This window comes from Microtus pennsylvanicus, chromosome 2, assembly GCF_037038515.1.
Source record: "Microtus pennsylvanicus isolate mMicPen1 chromosome 2, mMicPen1.hap1, whole genome shotgun sequence".
Lineage (NCBI taxonomy): Eukaryota > Metazoa > Chordata > Mammalia > Rodentia > Cricetidae > Microtus > Microtus pennsylvanicus.
The window spans coordinates 105,930,783-105,951,749 of NC_134580.1; the positions used below are offsets into that span (position 1 = coordinate 105,930,783).

At 44.8% G+C, this 20,967-nt stretch overlaps 1 protein-coding gene across 1 annotated transcript in view; it reads left to right on the forward strand.

Annotated features, from left to right (window-relative positions):
• The window catches only part of Acoxl (acyl-CoA oxidase like), a 283,810-nt gene that overhangs the window by 58,554 nt on the left and 204,289 nt on the right, over window positions 1-20,967 (forward strand). Inside the window, exons 8-9 of the mRNA XM_075962688.1 lie at window positions 979-1,051; window positions 5,238-5,370. Coding sequence (XP_075818803.1) covers window positions 979-1,051; window positions 5,238-5,370 — 206 coding nt within the window. The remainder of the gene's footprint in view (window positions 1-978; window positions 1,052-5,237; window positions 5,371-20,967) is intronic.

Here is a 20,967-nt window from a genome sequence, read left to right on the forward strand (position 1 = left end):
ATGAGACCAGGTTTCCAAGGTAAAGCCAGCTAAAGAAAGGGATGTAGGAGTTAAGAAAAGAGAGAAGAGAGAGAGGAAGGGGTAGGGGAGGCAGGTTGGACAGCGGAGGAGTAATCCCTTTCTACCTTTAGTATAGGCAACCACTGCTGCCAGGCATGGCCCCTGAAAGTACCTCGAGTGTCAAGGTCTGCTGAGAGCCGAGGGACAGGCCACTGCTGATGAAATCATGCCACATGTTGACAGCATTGGCAGCTGCAGAAAGACTGCTTTGGTTTTCCCATGTCTTCTGCTATTTACTTTCACTAGTTCATCCTGTGCCTGAGGAGGAAGCATGAACCGTTCATGGGGACAGGCTGGTCTGTCTCCAGTGTCCCATGCTTTCTCTTGCCTCAACACTCTTTTTTTAAATTTTTATCTACTTATTTAGCTTTAAATTATATTTTATGTATGAGTATTTTGCTTGCATGTCTGCGTACCACATGTGGGCTGAGTGCTCAGGGAGATTGGAAGGAAGCCTCAGTCTCTTGGAACTGGAGTTATGGTTGTGAGCCACCCTGTGGGTTCTCAGAACTGAACCTGGGTCTTCTGCAAGAGCAACAAGAGCTCTTAATCACTGAGCTGTCTCCTCAGGCCCTGAACTCTTTCCTTTTAATAATGTTTGCTGTTGGGGAGGGAGATGTGCCCCATCAGACCCTGAACTTGAGTTTCTAGCACATTGTGGGGGGCAGGGGCTGCAAACAAGGAAAACCACATCATTGTCTGGTTTTTCTTCAAGGTGGGGGTTGGGAATGGGCCAGGTGTGTCTGAGCCAGGGCCCAGAGAACAAACAGACAACATCCTAGGCATACTCCCTAACAAAAGAACACCTGCAGTTCTGGAAATGTTTAAGGTTTGTGTTTTAGGCCAAGAAGTAGCTGAGACCATCTTGGATGTTGTGTAGCTTTCCCTTGCATCTCCATTTGAAATCTGTCCCCCCAGGTCTGAACGGTGTGGATAACGGAATTTTGATGTTTAACAAGGTTCGAATTCCAAGAGAGAACCTGCTGGATAAGTGAGTAATTTTTTCTTTAAGGTCTGTGTAGATGGTCTCCTTGTTCCCAAAAATGAGGCCTCTAGTTTTGGGGTCTTGCAGACTGCAGGACCAAGTGGTCTCCCCTCAAGGGTTTCCACAACTGACTGGAAAAGGTAGATAAGCAAATAGTGAAAAATCTAAATGCTCCAACATGACATCTGTCAGACATAATGCTTGTTACGGTAGACTTTTCTCTATGCCAATATGTCTAAAAAAAGAGACCTACATTAGAATTTTAACATAGAGTATCTTCTATTCTTTTAAGAATTCCCATTAAAATGTACCATAGCACTATGCTAAATAAATGATGAATTATGTCCCCAGTTTCTTGTTGTTTGGCATTTAACTTCTTTTTATTTTGGCAATTGTTTTTTGTCCATTTATTTATTTATTTTTAATTAAAAATTTCCACCTCCTCCCCTCCTCCCATTTCCCTCCCCCTCCCCCCTTCTCCTCTCCCTTCCTCTCCAGTCCAAAGAGCAGTCAGGGTTCCCTGCCCTGTGGGAAGTCCAAGGTCCTCCCCCCTCCATCCAGGTCTAGGAAGGTGAGCATCCAAACAGACTAGGCTCCCACAAAGCCAGTACATGCAGTAGAATCAAAACCCAGTGCCATTGTCTTTGGCTTCTCAGTCAGCCCTCCTTGTCCGCCACGTTCCGAGAGTCCAATTTGATCACATGCTCCATCAGTCCCAGTCCATCTGGCCTTGGTGAGCTCCCATCGTCTCAGTGGGTGGGTGCACCCCTCACGGTCTGATGTGCGCTGCTTGCTTCCCCTGTGGGTGTGAAAAGTTAAGACACTCCCCCTTTTGATCATTATCAAAATACACTGTATGCATGCATGAAATTGTCAAAGAATAAATAAAAAATATTGTATTAGAAAAAAGACACCTTTCATCTGAGGAGGTAGTTAAAACTACTGTCAACTGGAGGGAGAATGCCCAAGCATCCACAAGGTAGTCAAGGTGACTCAAATAGGGAGGTGGATGTTTCCTTCTCTGGTGTGATCACTGATGAAAATCAGGGTTAAAGATGATATTTTTTTTGCAGATTCTAGGAAACATCAGCTACCTCAGTGCCTCAGCTGTGTTTCCTGTGATCTGTAAATCCAGAGCCAGAGCTGCACTTAAATCACTGGTAGAGCCAACAATCTGGGCATAAATAAGATTTCTATTTTGCTTTGCAGTGGAGTTTTTCCTTTACATATCTTTGCTCCTTACAAGTTCTTGTCAACAAATACATGTAGTCACTTGCAAAAGTCAAAGAAAATTGTGTGGGAAACAAACTTAGAATGGACCACATTCTCTTTGTCTCCCACCTTATGTAAAATGGTGGTAAATAGAACAGAAACAGCAAAGACATCTTTACAGATGTCCTGGAAAATCTCAGCAGATACCAGTGCTTGTGAAAGTGGGTCTGAGGCCCACTAGCCTTCCCTAGAGTCTCCTGTCCATTTCCTAGGCTCCTGTCAGCATCACCCGGTTTCTGTCTGTTTCCTAGGCTCCTGTCAGCATCACCCACTCTGGGGGATGGAAGGCGGGGAGAAAAGTCACAATGGGCAGCTTCCCATATTCTATCACCCTAACCAGATCCCAGTGTCCGGTGTGGCCTCAGAAGCTACTGGCCAATGGGAAGGGCTTAGCAAAAGCACTAGAGATTAGCAAATCAGATTCCATGAGAAAGCAGAATGATAGTGGGCTTGTTTGTAGTCAATCACTTTGATGAGCAAGATTTAATTTATAACATTATTTTGTTACCATTTAAGTTGTCCCCCATAACTGCAAAACAGCAGTAGCCACATGGGGTTTTAAAGGAGCAAGTTTTGGTTCATCAATTGATTAGAAAGTGAGCCAGTTCATAGATGTAAGCAAATGATTCAATATAATCTCTCTAAAAAAAACTCAGCTGCCATTTTCATTTTTGAAGAAATTAATAAACTCATCCTAAAATTTACATGCAAGTATAGGAAACTTAGAGCAGAGAAACCGTCTTTATAAAGAATACAGTAGGAGGATTCATACTTGGAATCTGAAAGCTGAAGACCAAGCTGTGGTAATCCTGACTGCATGGCATTAACATAAGGGATATATATGGATAATGGGATAGAATAGTGTACACATAAATTTATTGATAATTACTAGACTTCTGCAGAACCAAGACAGAAAGGAAACAATAGTCTTTTCAACAAGTGGTTCCAGAACATGTGGCTGTCTATATTCAAAAATGTTAGGTTGAATTATTACCTCACACCACCCAGCACAGATGCACACAGTTCTTAGAAGAGGCCTGGGCTATACAGCTAGTGACCTTGGTCTCATCAGTGAGGTTTTTTTTAAGATTTATTTATTTATTATGTATACAACATTCTGCCTCCATGTATGCCCACATGCCAGAAAAGGGCATCAGATCTCATTACAGATGGTTGTGAGCTACCATGTGGTTGCTGGGAATCGAATTCAGGACCTCTGGAAGAGCAGCCAGTGCTCTTAACCACTGAGCCATCTCTCCAGCCCCTCATCAGTGAGTTTTTAAATATGACACCAAAGATACAGGCAAAGAAAAACCAAAGAAAAAGTAGCGCACTTGAAGTTTATAAAAAATTGTAAAAACTTAGTGAAAATTGACTTTTGAGCTGAAAAAGACTTGTGAATCAAACATATTATAAGGGCCTAGCCTTCAGAATGGGAGAACTATGCCAGTTAATTATACAGACGACCAGTTAAAAAACTAAACAAAATATCATTAGACATTTTCCCAAAGAAGATAGTCAACCTTCTAATAAAGCATGAAAGAAAACTCCCCAACTCCCCACTGTCATTGGGAGGCTGCTGTCCAATCCCAGTGAGATGCCATTCTGCACCCCTTAGGACGTCTGTGCTAAAACTTGCAGACAATACCAAGTACTGTTGAAGATGAAGATATTGGATCTGACACGTGGCACTGGCAGTGTTGTAACATGTCTTCATAGATTTGGAAAGTCACTTAGCAGTTCCTCAAAAGTTTTAAGTTTGGACTGGAGAGGTGGCATGGCAGTTGAGAGTGTTTGTTCCTCTTGCAAGGAAGCAGATTCAGTTCCCAGCACCCACATAATGGCTCATGAATGTCTAACTTCAGTTCCAGAGGATCTAATGTTAATCAGATGTTTATTGCATCTCATTTCATCTTCTTCTGGCCTCAGTGAGCTCCTTTACTCAAGTGGTGTGCATTAAACTCGTGCAGCACACACACACACAAATAATATATAAATCTTTTTTAAAATGTTGGAAGTTAGATGATTCAACAGTTTTATTTCCAGATGCACACGTATATCTGTATATGTTATGTGTGTGTACATCCATACATATATACATAGATATGTGTGTGTTATATACATATAAACATTGTCCATATGCTCATTGAAATGTGTACATCTATTTGTCCCAAATAATCTTGAGCACAAATAGTTATAACATAATTATCCATAATATCCCCAAAGTGGAAAAATTCTAACATCTGTTAGCTGATAAATGCTAAAGATGATTGGGTGAAATATTCCTTCATAAAAAAATAAGTAGTGATATAAACTATATAGCATAGGTGAACCTTGCAAACCCTGTGCCAAGTGAAAGAAGCTGGATACAAAATGACATGATATATTTTGTTCCCTTTGATGCAAAGAGTAGGCTGATCCATAAGGACAGGAAGTTGTTAGCTATGGACTGGAGGGTGGAGATAGAGAGAGTGAGTTCAGCTGGGGTGGGGTTTCTCTAGGATGGTGAAAGTTTTGGAGTTGAGGAGTAATAATGGTTGTAGAACTTTGTGAAAATCCTACACCCCACCAAATCCAGATGCTGTAAACAGCTGAATTGTATGGGATGTTCATTACATCACCTTGTTTTAAACAAGCAAGCCAGGGTGCTTGCCCATCCAGGCCCTGGCTTTGGTTTGATGGTGGTGGTCTTCCTGCTATTCCTTTGTGGGAGCTGCTTCTCCACTGCAGGCTGGCAGTGGTAGAGAACCTGTACTTACCTTCAAGTCAAGCCCTTCTCAGCATTCCCTTTGAGACGCTCCCAGGAGTCCCATTTCTGTGTGTACAGGGGAGTCACACGATTTCATTTCTAGCAGCACCTTACTTTGTTTTGTCTTAAATACCGTCCTCTTTTCCATCCTGCTTCCCTACATCCTCACAGGTTTGGTTCTGTGACTCCAGATGGACAGTACTATTCACCCATTCAAAACAAGAGTACAAGATTCAACGCAATGCTGGCAATGCTGACCCCTTCAAGACTGGCAGTGGCTTTCAACGCCATGGGTACCATGAAGGTAGTAGACTCTGATTCTAATTAACTTTACTGCTTGTTGTTTCCAGGATGAGTAACAATATCAGAGGCTAGATTCTCAACTCACAGTTACATGGGGCCAGAGATATTCATGGTATGCTGAGGAGGGCTGTTTAACCGTGAATACAGATCATTTCTGCACCCTCGGACTATCTTCCATCTATCTGTATCTCAGATATGCATTGCTAGGCAAAAGCAGCAGCATCATAAAAGGTGACCCAGAGAGACTATCTTCTTTAAGATGAGTGTGTCTGCTAGAAAGCAATTAAGCATCAACTCACATGGGAAGGTCATCATTTCTTTGCTTAGTTCTTCGATGCCTATTTCTCTACACATGCTAGTCAGGTGTGATGTTTACAAGCCTGAAAAAAATGGACAAGCAGGAACGGGGAGCTGATCCAGGGTTGTCTGGAGTGTCAAGGGAGTGTCTGCATGCTATCGCTCCAATTCATGGACGTCTTTCAACAACCACTGTCAACAGTCTTCTGGCAGAGTTCACAAGGACAGATCTTTGAAGCTATCTGGGTCTCCCCATTCCCCTTCTCCCATGCACTGGTTTGGGTAGAGCCTCGAGAGAGGAAGCTCCGGGAGTATTGTTCTCTCTTCCTCGTGGCTCCATACTGTTTTGTTCTCTGGGCCTTCGTAGTTTCTGAGTGAGGGAGAATTCTGCCTTAAGTGCCGTTGAGTTTGGCGAAGCTGGAAGAAAAATGTAGACTCCTCAGTAGTGTGTATTTGTGACTTGGATCCAGTTTTTCTATCAAGAAGGATGAGATTTCATTCACCTGACTCCAGGCCTGACATTGGTCTGTGGGTAACTGAACAGTATAAAATCCTTTCTTACTCATTTATGGGCACCATGGCCTGATCCCAGTGCCTGGGAATGGCGCTCCTTTTGTGCATGTATCCAGCTGTCACATTGTGTACCCAAGTGTTCAGTACCGAGGCCCTGACCTGACGCCCTGCTCGCATGCTTGTTCTGTAGTGGCTCTTATGTGAGACCAGGTGGCTATTCTGAAGTCTTGTGTCGCCGGTGTCTTGGCTAGTTCCTTATCAGTACTATCTGATGGGGGGAGGAACCCAGCAAAACTTTGTGATGAGGCACTGGCCCGTCAGCATTCAGGTTCTGAGGAAAATGGACAAGCAGAACGGGGAGCTGATCCAGGGTTGTCTGGAGTGTAAAGGGAGTCTCTGTGCACTATTGCTCCAACTCATGGATGTCTTCCAACAACCACTGTCAGCAGTCTTCTGGTAGGAGTTCTGGGTCATAATCACCTGCTGGTTGGCTAATGGCAGCAGAGGCCTCTGGGAAACCCTGCATTGTAGGCATGGAGTCTTGTTATTAATTAGGAAATCTTGGCCTTTAGCTTAGACTTGCTTTCAACTAGCTCTTTCTTTTTATAGATTTTATTTATTTATTATGTATACAGTGTTCTACCTGCTTGTATGCCTGCTTGCCAGAAGAAGGCACCAGATCTCATTACAGATGCTTGTGAGCCACCATGTGGTTGCTAGAAATCGAACTCAGGACCTCTGGAAGAACAGCCAAGGCTCTTAACCTCTGAGCTGTCTCTCCAACCCTCAACTAGTGCTTATAACTTAAATTAACCCATATTTTTATTAACCTATGTTCTACCATGTGTCTTTTACCTCTACCCCATTCTGTGTGTCTGACTCATTCCATATCTCACTGGCCTCTCTCTGGAGTAATCTGCATACCTAGGTTCCTCCTACTTTCTCCCCTTCTCCCCAGAAATCTCACCTATCTCTTTCTGCCTAACTATTGGCCATTTAGCTCTTTATGAAACCAATCACAGCAATACATTGTCACACAGTGTACAGATATTCCACAACATCACAGCCTAGACAGATACATGTGGGAGATGGCACCAGGACATCCACACTGCCGGAAGTCTTGTACATGCACGGTGGGCATGCCTGGCATTGGCCTCAGCCGGATGTGGGCATCAGATCTCTTGTAACCAATATTACAGATTTCTGTGAGCCATCACGTGGGTGCTGGGAACTAAACGGGTCTGCTGCAGAGCAGCAAGTGCTCTTAACTGCTGTGCTACCTCTACAGCCCTGAGACCTGGTTTTAAATTTCACCAGATCTGTACAGTGTGGGGAGGCAGCTCCCAGGAAAGGAGAACGATGGGTGAGTTTTTGTGATTTCATTTCCTCTTCTACTGAATGTTACTATGGGGCTAGCCCTGAAGACCCTGTGGTCTCGAGAGCCACATTTGGGTCAGTTCTTTGTGACAGTTTGATGCTCATCCTTAGTTTCTGTCCGTGTAGATGTATGATTGTGAGAATGGGCCCTGAACTCAGGGGACCTTTGGATTCTAGTCTTAGTTCGTGTGTGACAGAAATCGGGCTGTAGGGAAGGCTTTAGCCCTTCCTGAACCTCAATTTTCTCACCAATGAAATGGACTGCCAATGATGGTGAGGTAAGAGTGAAGGACCAAGGGTGCCAAGCTCATGGCATAGAATAACACGGCTTTAGGGCATTGTGGCTTGAGCGCACGGACGAGAGCACACCTCATGCCATGGCGTCTGAGAAGCACAGAGAGATGGGAAGGGTCTAGACCAGTTACTTGTCTCTTGCTGTGACAAAATACCTGATAGGAGCAAACTGGCTGGAGGGCGGGTTTCTTTGGGCTCCACTCTTCAGGTATGTACCGTCTACAATGATGGGGATGTCACGGCAGCAGGAACTTGAGACAGCTGCTCACATTGTATCTGCAGACAGAAGCGGAGAGGGAGAAAGGCTTATGTTTAGTTCACTTCCTCATTTCTATTCAGTCCAGGTGCCAGCCCATGGAATATTATTTATATTTAGAGTAGATTGTCTCACCTCAGTTAACCTAGATCATCCCTACAGACATGCCCATAGAGTTGTTTGTATGGTGTTTCTTTCTTTCTTTTCTTCTTTTTTCTTTCTTTCTTTTTTGAGACAGGGTTTCTCTGTATAGGTTTGGAGCCTATCCTGGAACTCACTCTGTAGCCCAGGCTATCCCCAAACTCACAGAGATCTGTCTGCCTCTGCCTTCCGAGTGCTGGGATTAAAGGCACACACCTCCAGCACCCAGCTTTGTATGGTGTTTCTAAATCCCATCAAGTTGGCAATCAAAATTAACCATCCCTCCAGCTGAGCTCATGGTACCTACTTCAGGGGCACAGCCCCAGTGATCTTACTTCCTTCTGTCAGGCCTTAGATTCTAAAGACTCCACAATTTCCCATTAGTGCCACAGGCTAGATACTTATCTATCAACACATGGGTTTAGAGGGCAGCATGCAGGATCCCAGCTGTAGCATCTAGGCCATGGGGAGATGTTTTACAGAGCCCCAGTGGGGTTAGACCTTGTGTATACTGCCATGTTGTCCCCTGAATAGCATTTCCAGTGGCTGTGTTGCATAGTGAGTGATTCAGAGCGGCCCTCTTGGCAGCTCCTCTTCCCCTGCAGCTCAGACGTGTGACGGGTGTTTCCACAGCTGAAATCTAAGATGCTTCTGTTCCTTCTGCTGTCTCTGATGAATGGAAAATGGATCCTACCCTCCTGCGTGCATTCTTGATGTGTTAGGAAACTGTCACCCAGGCTGCTCACAATGATCTTAGCTCAAGGCTGGGCATGCTCAGTCCTTTTAAACTTTGCCCAGATGCCTGACTTTTCATGACTGTCTCTCATTCCCACGACATTCCTCAGAATGTTGAGATTTCTCTCAAAGGTTTGCCGCAGTAACCATGCTCTACTGGGTGCCCAAAATGACATGATCATTTAAATGATCAACAAGAACAGGAGAAAAAAGAAACTGAGATGTTTGGGGTAAGGGGTAATGTGGGGGAGGGGGCTTAAAAGACATTTGAAACATACTTGGGGTAGCTGGGAAGCCTTTCCCAGCAAGTAAGGGAGACGAGGACAACACTGTGAACGTGGAGGGTGGCAGCAGGGGGGGGGATTTTAGTTCGTGGTCAGGCATCCCAGCTTCTCCTTTTGGATTGATTCTGCATGGAGGTAAATGTTTTAGCACAAGACACGTTGGTCCCCACTTGTAAAAACGTATCCCCAAAGGAGACTCCTGGGAGCTGCACACCATCCAGCAGTGTCTTGTCTGGTGTGACGTTACAGGCAAGGGTTTGCTCTTTGAGGAGGCCTGTGTCTAGCAGGCAGGCATGGCTGTACCTAGGCTAGCTTTGCTCCAGCCACCCTGATTCCCTCTGTGGCCTTCTGATGTTCATGGACCAAGGGCCAAGTTCTTGTCTCATATCAAGGGTCCCATATGACTCCTTACTCCTGGACCCCTTCTTCCCACTTGGCCCTCTCTTGATGGCCTCATTTTCTTCCCTTGTTGTGATTGGGGTACTCACAGATGATGCTCTGCCTACTCATTTTTATATAAGGCAAATTTTCTCATCCATTTCAAAGCTCTCGAGATTGTGCCTTCTTCCGAAGTGCCAGGCCGGCACATGCTCCCAGTGCTGTCTCTCTCCAAGACGTGGTGGCTCCCCACATGGTGTTTACTTTGGTTATAACTAAACTAAAGCTTGCGACGGTAACACTAGAGTTTAGGGATTCCGCATGGGTCATGGATCCATTCAGAAGGCATGGCCAACCCCAATGTTTGGGCACTGTGTGTGCAAAAAGGGAACTCAAAGGAAATGCGGAAATTTGCTAAAACTGGTATCTACTAGGCATCTCCATGTGTCTGCACACGGGACAAAGTCCATGCGAGGACAAAATGGGAGTGGCTTCCGGTTAGCCACTGGAACCTCCATCCCAGGCTTCTAGACTCCAGACTGTGAGGGAAAAATGTCTGTTATTGAAGTTATTGGGTTTGCTTTGCTACTTCAGCAGACTGATATATGTGTCAAAGGACCCAGAGGGTAGGTGAAGGACCTCCATGACAGGCTGTCAGTCAAGACTACAGCTGATTGGAATCATCTCTGCCTCCTCCCCTCACCCCAGGGCCCAGCCCTGAACTAGGCAAGAAGAGGTGGTCCTATATAAAGTTGTCAGGCGAGGTGACTGAGTGGAATCCACATGAATGGAAACAGCTAAAATGTCGGGTCTGCTCCAGATGCTGTACTGAGGCCATTAAGGCCCTAGAGCCAGCCTCTCTGGGTTTTTGTTATGCCCTCGTGACCTTGAAAATCACAGAGTCTTTCCATTTCTTTAGAGAGAGAACTACTGTCATAGAAAGGAAGGGCTTCCCTGAGAACCTGCCGACGTGAGCCACACAGGGACGTGGAAGCTTGCAAGATCAGGTTCAAGGACACTGATGATTAGAGGTGTCTCTGAGGTAGTTAGGGTGACAAATAAGGGTGATAATACACGCTCACCCTTGGCAGTAGTTTCTCAGAGTTTAGCTGAATGATGAGCCAAATCTGGGCGATGGGAGGGATTTGTATATGAGTAGTTTGGGGACAAGAGTAGCCATGCTGCCTGGGCACCCTCCTGGAATCAGTGAAGTGCATGATCTAGAGAAGAGATTGAAGGAGCCTCTAAAAGTCATCAAAAAAAAGGTGTGGTAGGAAAAATGGTGGCAGCTTCTTCAGTTTCCTAGACCTGCAGGGGTAGTGGGGCTCAGGGTGGGGTGGGGGGACCATTTACCTCCCATCCATCCATCCATCCATCCATTTTTGCATTATTCTGTCTCTTTAGTCATTTGCTGATATACCTGTACATCCTTCCATACATATACCCGTTTGCTCATTCATCCATGCATCTCTCCCTCCTCCACTCTTCCCCTCCTTCATCTATCCATTCCTCCGCCTTACTGAATGCTTTAGTGGCTAATGGGGATCTATGCAACCCTCAAAGAATAAGTCACCTATCTAATGATACTGCACTAGAGAGTCTACACCTAGTTGGGGTTTGGAGGGGGAGCTGAAGGTAGCAGCACCTCCATGAGATCTTGTTTACATGAAGGCTCAAGGTGGGAGACGCATTGAAAGGGCTTGGTTAGAGTTGAAAGCCTTTGATAATGTTGGTAGTGTGACCTTATGGAGGGCAGGGCAAAGAGAGGTAGTGGGTTCCTATGTCAATGCCCTCAACACACACACGGTGTGTGCTTTGTTAAAACTGGAGGGGAAGTCAAGTAATGTTTATTCTTTTTAACACATGTACACAGCGAGCCGTCACTCATCTGTTCTCACAGATAGCAGTGGTGGAGAATTCAAATTGGTGCCTCTTCTCTCAGTTATCTTTGTAGAGGAAGCATGGTCTCAATGCTCATTTAGCTGCTTGGGCTGTGATATTCTTTCTCCAGCACACATACACACGCACACATGCACAGGCACACACATACACAAAGAGGCACACACAGGCACACAGAGGCACAGGGGCACACCCACCTGCACATGTACACATATAGACACACACACAGGTGCACATACACACAGGCACACACACACACAGGTTCATAGAGACACATACACAGTGAAGCACAAAGAGGCATACACACATACAGGCACACACACAGGCATACAGAAACACACATAGGCACACAGAGGCGTACACACACACATACATGTGCACGTACATACATACACAGGCACACACAGGTGCACACACACAGAGGCATACAGAGAAACATACACACAGAGGCACACACACACACACACACACACACACACACACACACACGTGGAGAGCAGAGGATCAGAACCTGCTCTGTTGCTTAGAAGTCTCGTAGAATGATGAGACTTGGGAGCACACATCTGTGTGAACTATATACTTTCCAGGTCTCTGGTGTGGGAACTTCTCAGGGTTGATCACCAGAGGGCAGCAAATACCAATTTGCAGATTGTGTCCTTGCTATTGTGTATTTGCTTTGTGTTGGGTGTCATAAGGGACAGGATTTGCTTCTACCATCAGTTGAATTAGCTTCTTACTGTCACTGTGAGCACAGGGGCTGCGTTAGCCATGTGTTAGCCAGGCTCAAGACTTGTAAATTATCTATGATTATTTTGATGACTTCAGGGCATAATTTGACCCATAAACGTCTCTTAGAAAAACAAACAAAACCAAAGCCCTTTGTATTACTTTGGATGGATATTAAAATACTTACATATTGCTGGGTTGTCTCTATGGTAATTATTTACATTTTCACAACAGAAATTTAAACATTTGTCTTTTCTTTTGAGACAGGGTCTCACTATGTAACTCTGGCTGTCTTGGAACTCCCTTTATAGACCAGGCTACCCTCCAGCGCACAGTGATCCTCCTGCCTCTGTCTCCGGGTTACTGGGAGTAAAGGTGTGCTTTCAGCAACATTTACCTCTTAAAAGATTTAGCTCCTGTACTTTCCCCAGAGTCCGAGGTGCTGGCGGTAAATACAGCTAGAGATAAGCAGGTGTGTTTGAAGTGGGTGTTTGGAAGAATTTCCATTTTGAGCATAGCTCTGTAAATGTGTGCTGAATATTTTCCTTTTCAGCACTGCAGGGGCGGTAGAGATGACCTGGACCAGGTTCATATCCCACAGAGACTCAGAGTGTACCAAGGGAACTCTAGACCATTGAGAGGGAGCACCTCTAGGAGGGGGATAGAGGTGGTGGTATATAGACCTGGGACTAACACATCATAAAGAGGGAGCCTTAGGGTATTGTGGATTGGAAGGGACCTCAGAGATCATGTTCTAATCTAAGCCCCACACCCCACCATGTTTGGGATTGAATTTAGGGCTTCACACACGAAGAACACCAATTTGGCCACTGTGCTGCACCCCACCCCCACTGCATGTCTTTTACAGAAACATTTCTGAGTGAGGCCTCTTGATCCCTGGCAGAGTAACCTAGAGTTGGCATGCAGCCCATTCCTCCTGAGTCACATATCCAGGCCATGTTTACAGATGAACACCCTCAGAGTGTGTGGCAGGGTTGGAGTTTTTCAGTGCTGAAGGAGAGGGAAGTCCTGGGGCATCACTCCCTGTTTGATGTGGCACAGAAACCTTAGATGCCGTGACTGTGCCAGCTGTTCAAGGATCAGGGCCTTGTCCGTGAGTCATCAGAAGCTGAGCAGGCCTTTGGGAGCCCTGGGTACAGCCATGGCAACTGTAAGGCAGACTGAGCCACTGCCATGGCTGTGAACCGTTTACAGTGTTCCTTGCCTGTGTCCAGCTAGGGAGGGAGCTGGCCTTCCACAGCCTGGCAGCCTACTTACCTGGCACAGAGTGTACCTGAGCTACAGTGTGGGGAGCTTCATTGCTTCATGGAAACTCTGTCACCTGTCACTGGGGATCATTGTCTGTGTCCCCCCCCCCCCTCGAAAGGTTGGATAGTGGCAACTGATGGCTGGCAGATTTTTCTCAGTGCTCCTGTCTGAACCTATTTCCATGCAGGACGGGTGACTGTGAAGGTCATGGTCCCTTTTCTTCACATTTCACTATTTCCTGCTTCTGTCCCTTGCTTTAGTAGGCTCATAGAGAAAGGGGCCCAAAGAGAAGAGTCACCGTCCAACTCTAGCTGGCTATGCTGAGAGCCCCCTGTTAAGGGACAGTTTATGGACAGTCACCCATTTGATCATCTCAGCTATCCTGTGAGATAGATGTTTTCATGATTCTTGTCTGTAGTTGAGGATTATGTGAGTTAAAAACACACAACTGCTTTCCCAGCGTTGGTCAGGGCTCGCAGTTCATGGGGGTCATCTCAAGGGCTAGGTCTTTGAGTGTCTTCATAGACCCTACCTGCAGCCGCTCCTGGCTACTGTAGTATGCAATCATATTTGCTTGGGTTAATTTTGCTCAACCAAAGATTTAAAAATTGTCCACATTGAAAATCATGGAAATTCTACCTAAACTGGGATTTGTCAGGTGTCAGATGACTAGTGGCTGGACCAGAATCCAGGCTTCTACCCACCTAATTGATTTTTAGTGGGATGCTGACTTTTTTTTTTAAAGACTTTCCCCTGGTCCCCAGCATCTGTGTGCCAAGAGGGTTAAGGGAGGGACAAGGCTGAGGCAGTCTTTATACTGATGTTCTTTCACGGAGAAAGGGGCCATTTATGATGAGCATTTATGGAAGATGTTCAGAGGAGCTTTTAAAAACGCAATCCTTTGTAATGATTTTGAATCTCTCTGCCTATTCTATAATAAAATTTAATAGGTCAAAAAGTTTACATTTCATTAGACAAATTTTAAATATCCTAGGTCATTTAAATCAGATACCACAAAACTCTCATAAGAGAGGCAAAAATGAGAATTTGTGATTATTTGTATTTCTAAGTTTCTTGAATTTGGGGCATTTCTACATCACTGCTGTGAGAGATGAGAGTTCAGCTCAGTAACACAAACCGCATGTCATTCCCCACTTCAGCCTGTTCCTTTAGCTTCTGACTTTTACATTATTTTTAATTTTTGTGAAGACTACCAGATCACTTACATATATTCTGCAACCTCCCATTTCCTGTCCCAATAACTCTATTTCAGGATCCTATCCACTCCCACTGTGGCCTGCAGAAATAGTAATCATTTTTATATTGTGAAAACCTAAAACATTAGCTTTTTGCCTTCTGTACTTATCACCTAACTTTTGGTTTGTAATTACATTATTAAGGCCAGGGCTGTGCATTTGTCCACAATAGAACTATATAGAATACAAGCACATATTTTCTATCTATCTATCTATCTATCTATCTATCTATCTATCTATCTATCTTTCCAATATCAAAACACTTTTGCAATTTGAAGAACAATATCCTAGCAACAAAGTCAATGTAATAACTCTCTTACACTGCATTAATTAATCAAATCACAAATGCTTGATATTTACATAATTATATTTTTGTAAGACTTTTGTTTTCTCCTGTAGTTTTCAGTTGCCTTTTTTCCTCATTGGGAGAGAAAAAGAAGTTATATTTTCCTTTTATCTTTTTTATTTGTTTGTTTTGATAGACTTCTAATGGTAGTTAGTCCTTTTTTTAAGTCCTGTCTTATCTTTTGGTTAGATTTCCTCTAGTTTTGTTACTATAAAAATATATAATATCTAGAAGGGCATGTAAATGACAATATTTTGACTCCTTAATGTGTTTTTAGTGGTCTTTATTTTGCCCTCATTATGACAGATTGTTTAACTGAGACTTGTAAATTGAAAATAACTCCTCGTCCCCCCAAAAAACTTTAAGGGTGTTCCTCCATTACCATTTTGTACCCAGTCTGTCCGTCGGAAACCCTGTGTCTTCCCGTGGTGTACCTGTCTGCACTTTTTCTCTGTGAACTGTTTCTCTTAAGCCTTGAGTGTGGGGATTTCTTAGTGATGTATCTAGGTTTGGATTCTCATTCATCCTGTGTGGCACGGGGTAGGCCCTTTCAATTTTAAAACTATGTCTCCTTTCATTCTGCGGAGTTTTTCTCTCTACTCAGAACTCTCTTATTTGGAGGTTAGGACATTTTTGTCTGATCACCTCTCTCGTTTATGCCCTCTCATATCCCAACAGGGTTGTTCTGTAGGAATCATCTTTCCAATTTTAGTTTTATTTGCATGATTATTTTTCACTTTGTAAGAGCCCTTCCTGTTGTCTATTTTCTTTAAGCCTGTTGTTTTCTAGATGTAACTGCTGGCTGAAGTGTAGAGTTTGGCCACCTGGATTATCTTTCTTCTCTAACACCAGTGGAGTTGACCAGGGAAATAAGAAGGCTGAGAAACAGAGAGAACAGCAGCTACAGTCAGTGTGACAGAAATGCTAGCATGAGCAGTTGCCACCAAGGATAGCTTTGACCACTCGGGGGATCCCCCAAAGATCTTACACTGAGTTTTGACACCCAGGTAGAAGTTAGTTAGCTAACACAGTAATGGAAGGGCATTCCAGGTCTGGGAGAATGCACAAAGTCACAGAGTAGGTGAACAGTGTGCTCCAGTTGGGTGCCACACAGGAATTAACACGGCCTGAGTTTCCATGGGATGCTTGAGAGTAGATGGATGGTGGGGAGGCTGCAGGGAGGTTCGAATGCACGAGAAAGATGTGAGGAGATTTACGTCTATTTTGTTTTGTTTTATTTTTTTAGACAAGGTTTCTCTTTGTAGCTCAGAATGTCCTAGAAGTCACTTTTTGTAGACCAGGCTGGCCTTGAGCTCAGAGAGCCACCTGCTCTGCCTCCCAAGTGCTGGGATTAAAGGTGTGCACAACCATAGCCCAGCTGAGACTTACATTGTGTGACTGTCCTACAGCTGGCTAATGAATGGGAGAACAAAGTGTTGATGACTGGGACAGCCATAATGATCTGAAGAGGACATGATCCATTGTGAATGTATAAACAGTAGGAAGAGGAAAAGACCTCAGGTCACTGGAGTGATGGATCGAGGATTGGCTCTACTGGGTTTCGTGACTGTGAGACTTGAACTTGTTAGAGAGGGAGTTAGAGACAAGGATATCTTCTCACCCTCAGAAGCAGAGACATTTTCTTAGATGTTTAACGGGCCCTTCTTCACCCTTTACTCAGCCTGTCCTGTAGTCCTTAAGTGACTTACCTCACCAAAGAATTTAAGCAAGAGAACAAATCTTGTCTTTTCTTGGTTACCATTGCCCCTTCTGAACTGAGATCAAGACTTGATACTTAGTGACTATTTTTTTAATTTAATTTATATATTTATTAAAGATTTCTGTCTCTTCCCTGCCGCCGCCTCCCATTTCCCTCCCCCTCCCCCAATCAAGTCCCCCTCCCTCGTCAGCCCAAAGAGCAATCAGGGTTCCCTGCCCTGTGGGAAGTCCAAGGACCACTCACCTCCATCCAGGTCTAGTAAGGTGAGCATCCAAACTGCCTAGGCTCCCCCAAAGCCAGTACGTGCAGTAGGATCAAAAACCCATTGCCATTGTTCTTGAGTTCTCAGTAGTCCTCATTGTCCGCTATGTTCAGCGAGTCCGGTTTTATCCCAGGCGTTGTCAGACCCAGGCCTTTAGTGACTATTAAATAAACCGTGAACAAAGATGGACAGACGAATGACTCACTGTAGAAATGAAGGAGAAGTTTCTTCTGACTGAGAATTGATCACTTCAGATCATAATGTTATGGGGATCTGGTTTGGGTCATTTGGTGGCTTTTTATTTATTTATCATTTATTAATTAATATTATTTATTATTTCATACTTGAGACATTTGGTGGCCTTCTATTTATTATTTACTAATACATCATTTATTATTTATTTATTTAAGGATGGAACCCAGGGCCTCATGACATTTTAGTTGTGAACAGTAACACTGAGCTACATTCTCAACCCTTATGCAGGGGCATTTGAAATGTCTTAAGAGTCCTAGAATCCTAAATTAAATTTTTAGAAAAACAAACAAAATACTTCCATTGTCCTGTGTGCCAGTCCAGAGCTGTGCTATAATCTTGGGTCTAGTTTGCCCCGGGGCATTTCAGTCTGGCCAGTGTGTACACAAGCAGACATTTGTGTTTATTTCCTGTGGTGCTCACTTATTCCTTGGCTACCCTTGCAGATTGCTCACGGGTGAGCCTCCTGGGCCTGACGACATTGTCAGTGTGACTGAATCGCTATTCTGGGCTGATGACACATAGCCTAGGGACAACCTCTTGTTCTCTGAAGACTCGGTGTAATAGAATTACAGCTTCATAATGCAGTTCAGGCCAAACTTTGGAGCAGCTGGGCTAAGGGGAATTATACCTGAGTGAGAGAAATTGATCCCAAACCTCAACAACACAGAACTTGTTTCAGCTTCTCAAACAAGCTGGCAGGTGACAGGCTTTGTCACCTATGGGCTCGGCACAGGCTGATCCTTCTGCCCGTGATGCTAATGTTTCCTTTCTTAGCCACTGTTTCTATGTAGGTGGATGTTGTGTCTCCAGGAAACCTCTCTCTCCTGTGGAGAACCTTCCTTTACAGAAAACTCAAAGTGCTTGGCTTATTCCAGTCCCTGATGCGATCTCTGTATTTCTGTCAGAAGATGTGTGTGTGGGTGGGGGCCTCACATAAGACCAGGCACACAGGAGGCCTTGAGTAGCCATCACAGCATCTCTGTGCTAAGGAGGTCCAGGAGGAGGAAGGGAGCTATACATGCAGTCGTCCACAGTGGGCTGCACTCCTCTGTACACTGCGGTCCCACCCTGGAAGACAAGGGGCTCTGGGAGGTGAGGTGGCTTGGCAGTGGATTGTTGTGACCAGCCCTGTCCTTCAGTGACTTCAGTCTCTGCAAACGTTTTTATTTTTTAGCTGGACATGGTGGTACATGACTTTAATCCCCGTACCCAGGAAGCAGAGGTAGGAGGATCTCTGTGGGTTTGAGGCCAGCCTGGTCTACATAGTGAACTCTAGGATAGTTAGAACTACGTAGAGAGACTCTTTCTCTCTAGAAAAGCAAAACAAAACCAACCAATCAAACAACCAAACTAACACCCCTCCCTCCCAGCCTCCACACAAACAAAACAAAATAATCTTCTTCTTGTCAATGTATTAAGGCTTTGCTACAGCAGGATTACAGGCATGTTGGACTCTGAACATATATCTTGAGTTTCTAGAAACATATATGTTTCTTCCTTGGATAACAGCTTCTTTGACTTTTGGACTGTACTGACCCATTCAATATTTTAAAAATTTCATCATGCCTATCTCTGAGATTGTGTGGCCCTTGAACTTGATTTTTGTTTTCAGGGATCTTCCAAGTCAGGTAGTCAGAGTCAAGGGCATTAGCTCCATGCTGAGCCTATCAAGTCATGCTTTCTTTGTGAACTTTCATCTGGTAATAATGCTGGAGTGAGTCGACTTTTAAAAAATATTTGCATATCTCATTTCCTTGTCTAATCAGTGTTGTGAGGATAATGCCCCACTTTCCATGCTTGGCTGAGCAGCTGCGGTGGTGTGAGGCGCTCGGGGGCCGGCTCACGGCAGCAGTTTCTCTTTCCTACATTTCCCATCTCATCCCAGTCTTGCTGCAACCCACGCCCTGGACTTCCTTAAAAAGACCCTATCTCTTCAGCAAAACGATATGGACGTATGACATTTGCCCACAGTTTAAAGGACAGCTTTGTCACAGCTGCAGTATCATCCTTGGACATGCTTAGTGGAAGGTGTACTGTGCCTAGCGTCCCCTTTGAAAGTCCTTTAGAGAAATAATGGGAGCAATTAGGTTTAAGGACGACTTTTCCTTTGGCGTGTCCCTATGGTTACCCGTGACCTTGCGAATTGTCTAGTTTATAGGTCACAACTAGGCCAAAGATGTCAGGTGCCTCTTTTCAAAAAGAAATACAGCATCCCCTTTTCCTGAAGGTGTTGGTGGGGGTTGGTGAGCTTTTTGTGGTAAATAGAGCCTCTCTCGGGAGTCCCTCTGTAGATTTTAATAGGATCATACTGATTTCCTGACAGCTTCTAATGGAGGGGTGGACTTGAGGCTTGAACCCCAGGGTGTATTCTATGTCTTTAGCTAAGGGAGTTCCTAAGATGGAATTTGAATGCTTGCTGAGGACGGGCATATTTAAGAGTGTAGAGAGGGAAAAGGAAACAGAGAAATCCTTGCTGCCAGAGAGAGGAAGGAAGTTGACTGCTGGGAGAGGCATTGCATGAGTTCCTTTTCCTGTTGCAAATATCTGACCAGAAGCAGCTCACAGGAGGAAGGGTTTATTCTGGCTCACAGTGCGAGGGGTTTCAATCCATCATGGCAAGGAAGCCATGGCAATGGGGGCTTGAGGCAACTGGGAACATTACATCCACAGTCAAGACGCAGAGAGTGGTGAGCGCTGGTGCTCAGCCCGCTTCCCCCTTTACACATGCAGGCGAAGGGATGGTGCCACCTATAGCCAGCATGGGTCTTCTCACCCAGGCTAACCTTGTAGGAATGCCAGAGGACGTTCTCTTGGGTGATTTTAGGTCCTGTTACACTAATAAGCATCCACTGTAGTCCCGGAGACATAGGCCTGACGTTAAACACCAGTGGAAACTTGACCTTGATATGAAAGCAGAGATGGGAGGAGGATCAGTCTAGAAAGTGAACGAGCTATAGAAAAACTTTCAGGGTGGGACAAGAAAGTTGAAGGTGGCTCAAATGACAACTTCTGTCCTCAAGGTCTAAGGAGAAGAGGCTGGGGTGAAACTTAGGACAATGTTTGTCTCAGTCTCTCTGTTGCCGGGAACAAAGCACCCGAGAAAACCAACTTACAAGAAGAAAGGTTAGTTTTGGTTCCTGGTTTTGGAGGCTTTAACGCAAATGCATGGTTGGTTGGTACTGTTGTTACGGCCTGTGGGGTGACAGTACATTATGGTGAGGAGTGTTCACTGGAGCTAAGCTGCTCCCATAGTGGTGGCAGGGAAGTGATGGGGGAAGGCGTATGGAGAGGAGCCACGTTCCCAAAATACCCTTCAAAGTATATCTCCAATGACCTGATTCCCTTCTACTAGGATCTACACCCTAGAGGTTCTACCACCTCCCAAGAGCATCACGAATTAGGATGGAGCCTTTAACACATGGCCTCTGTGGATATCCAGGATCCAAAGCACATTTATCAAGGCTCAGCTGTTTAGGGTGTCAGAATACAGGGCGACAGGCAAAGCGTAGAGAGGTATGGGAATTACTGAACATGGAGTCTGGAGAGGTGTGCTTTGGGCTAGTCTGTGTCCATGGCAGTCCCCACAATAG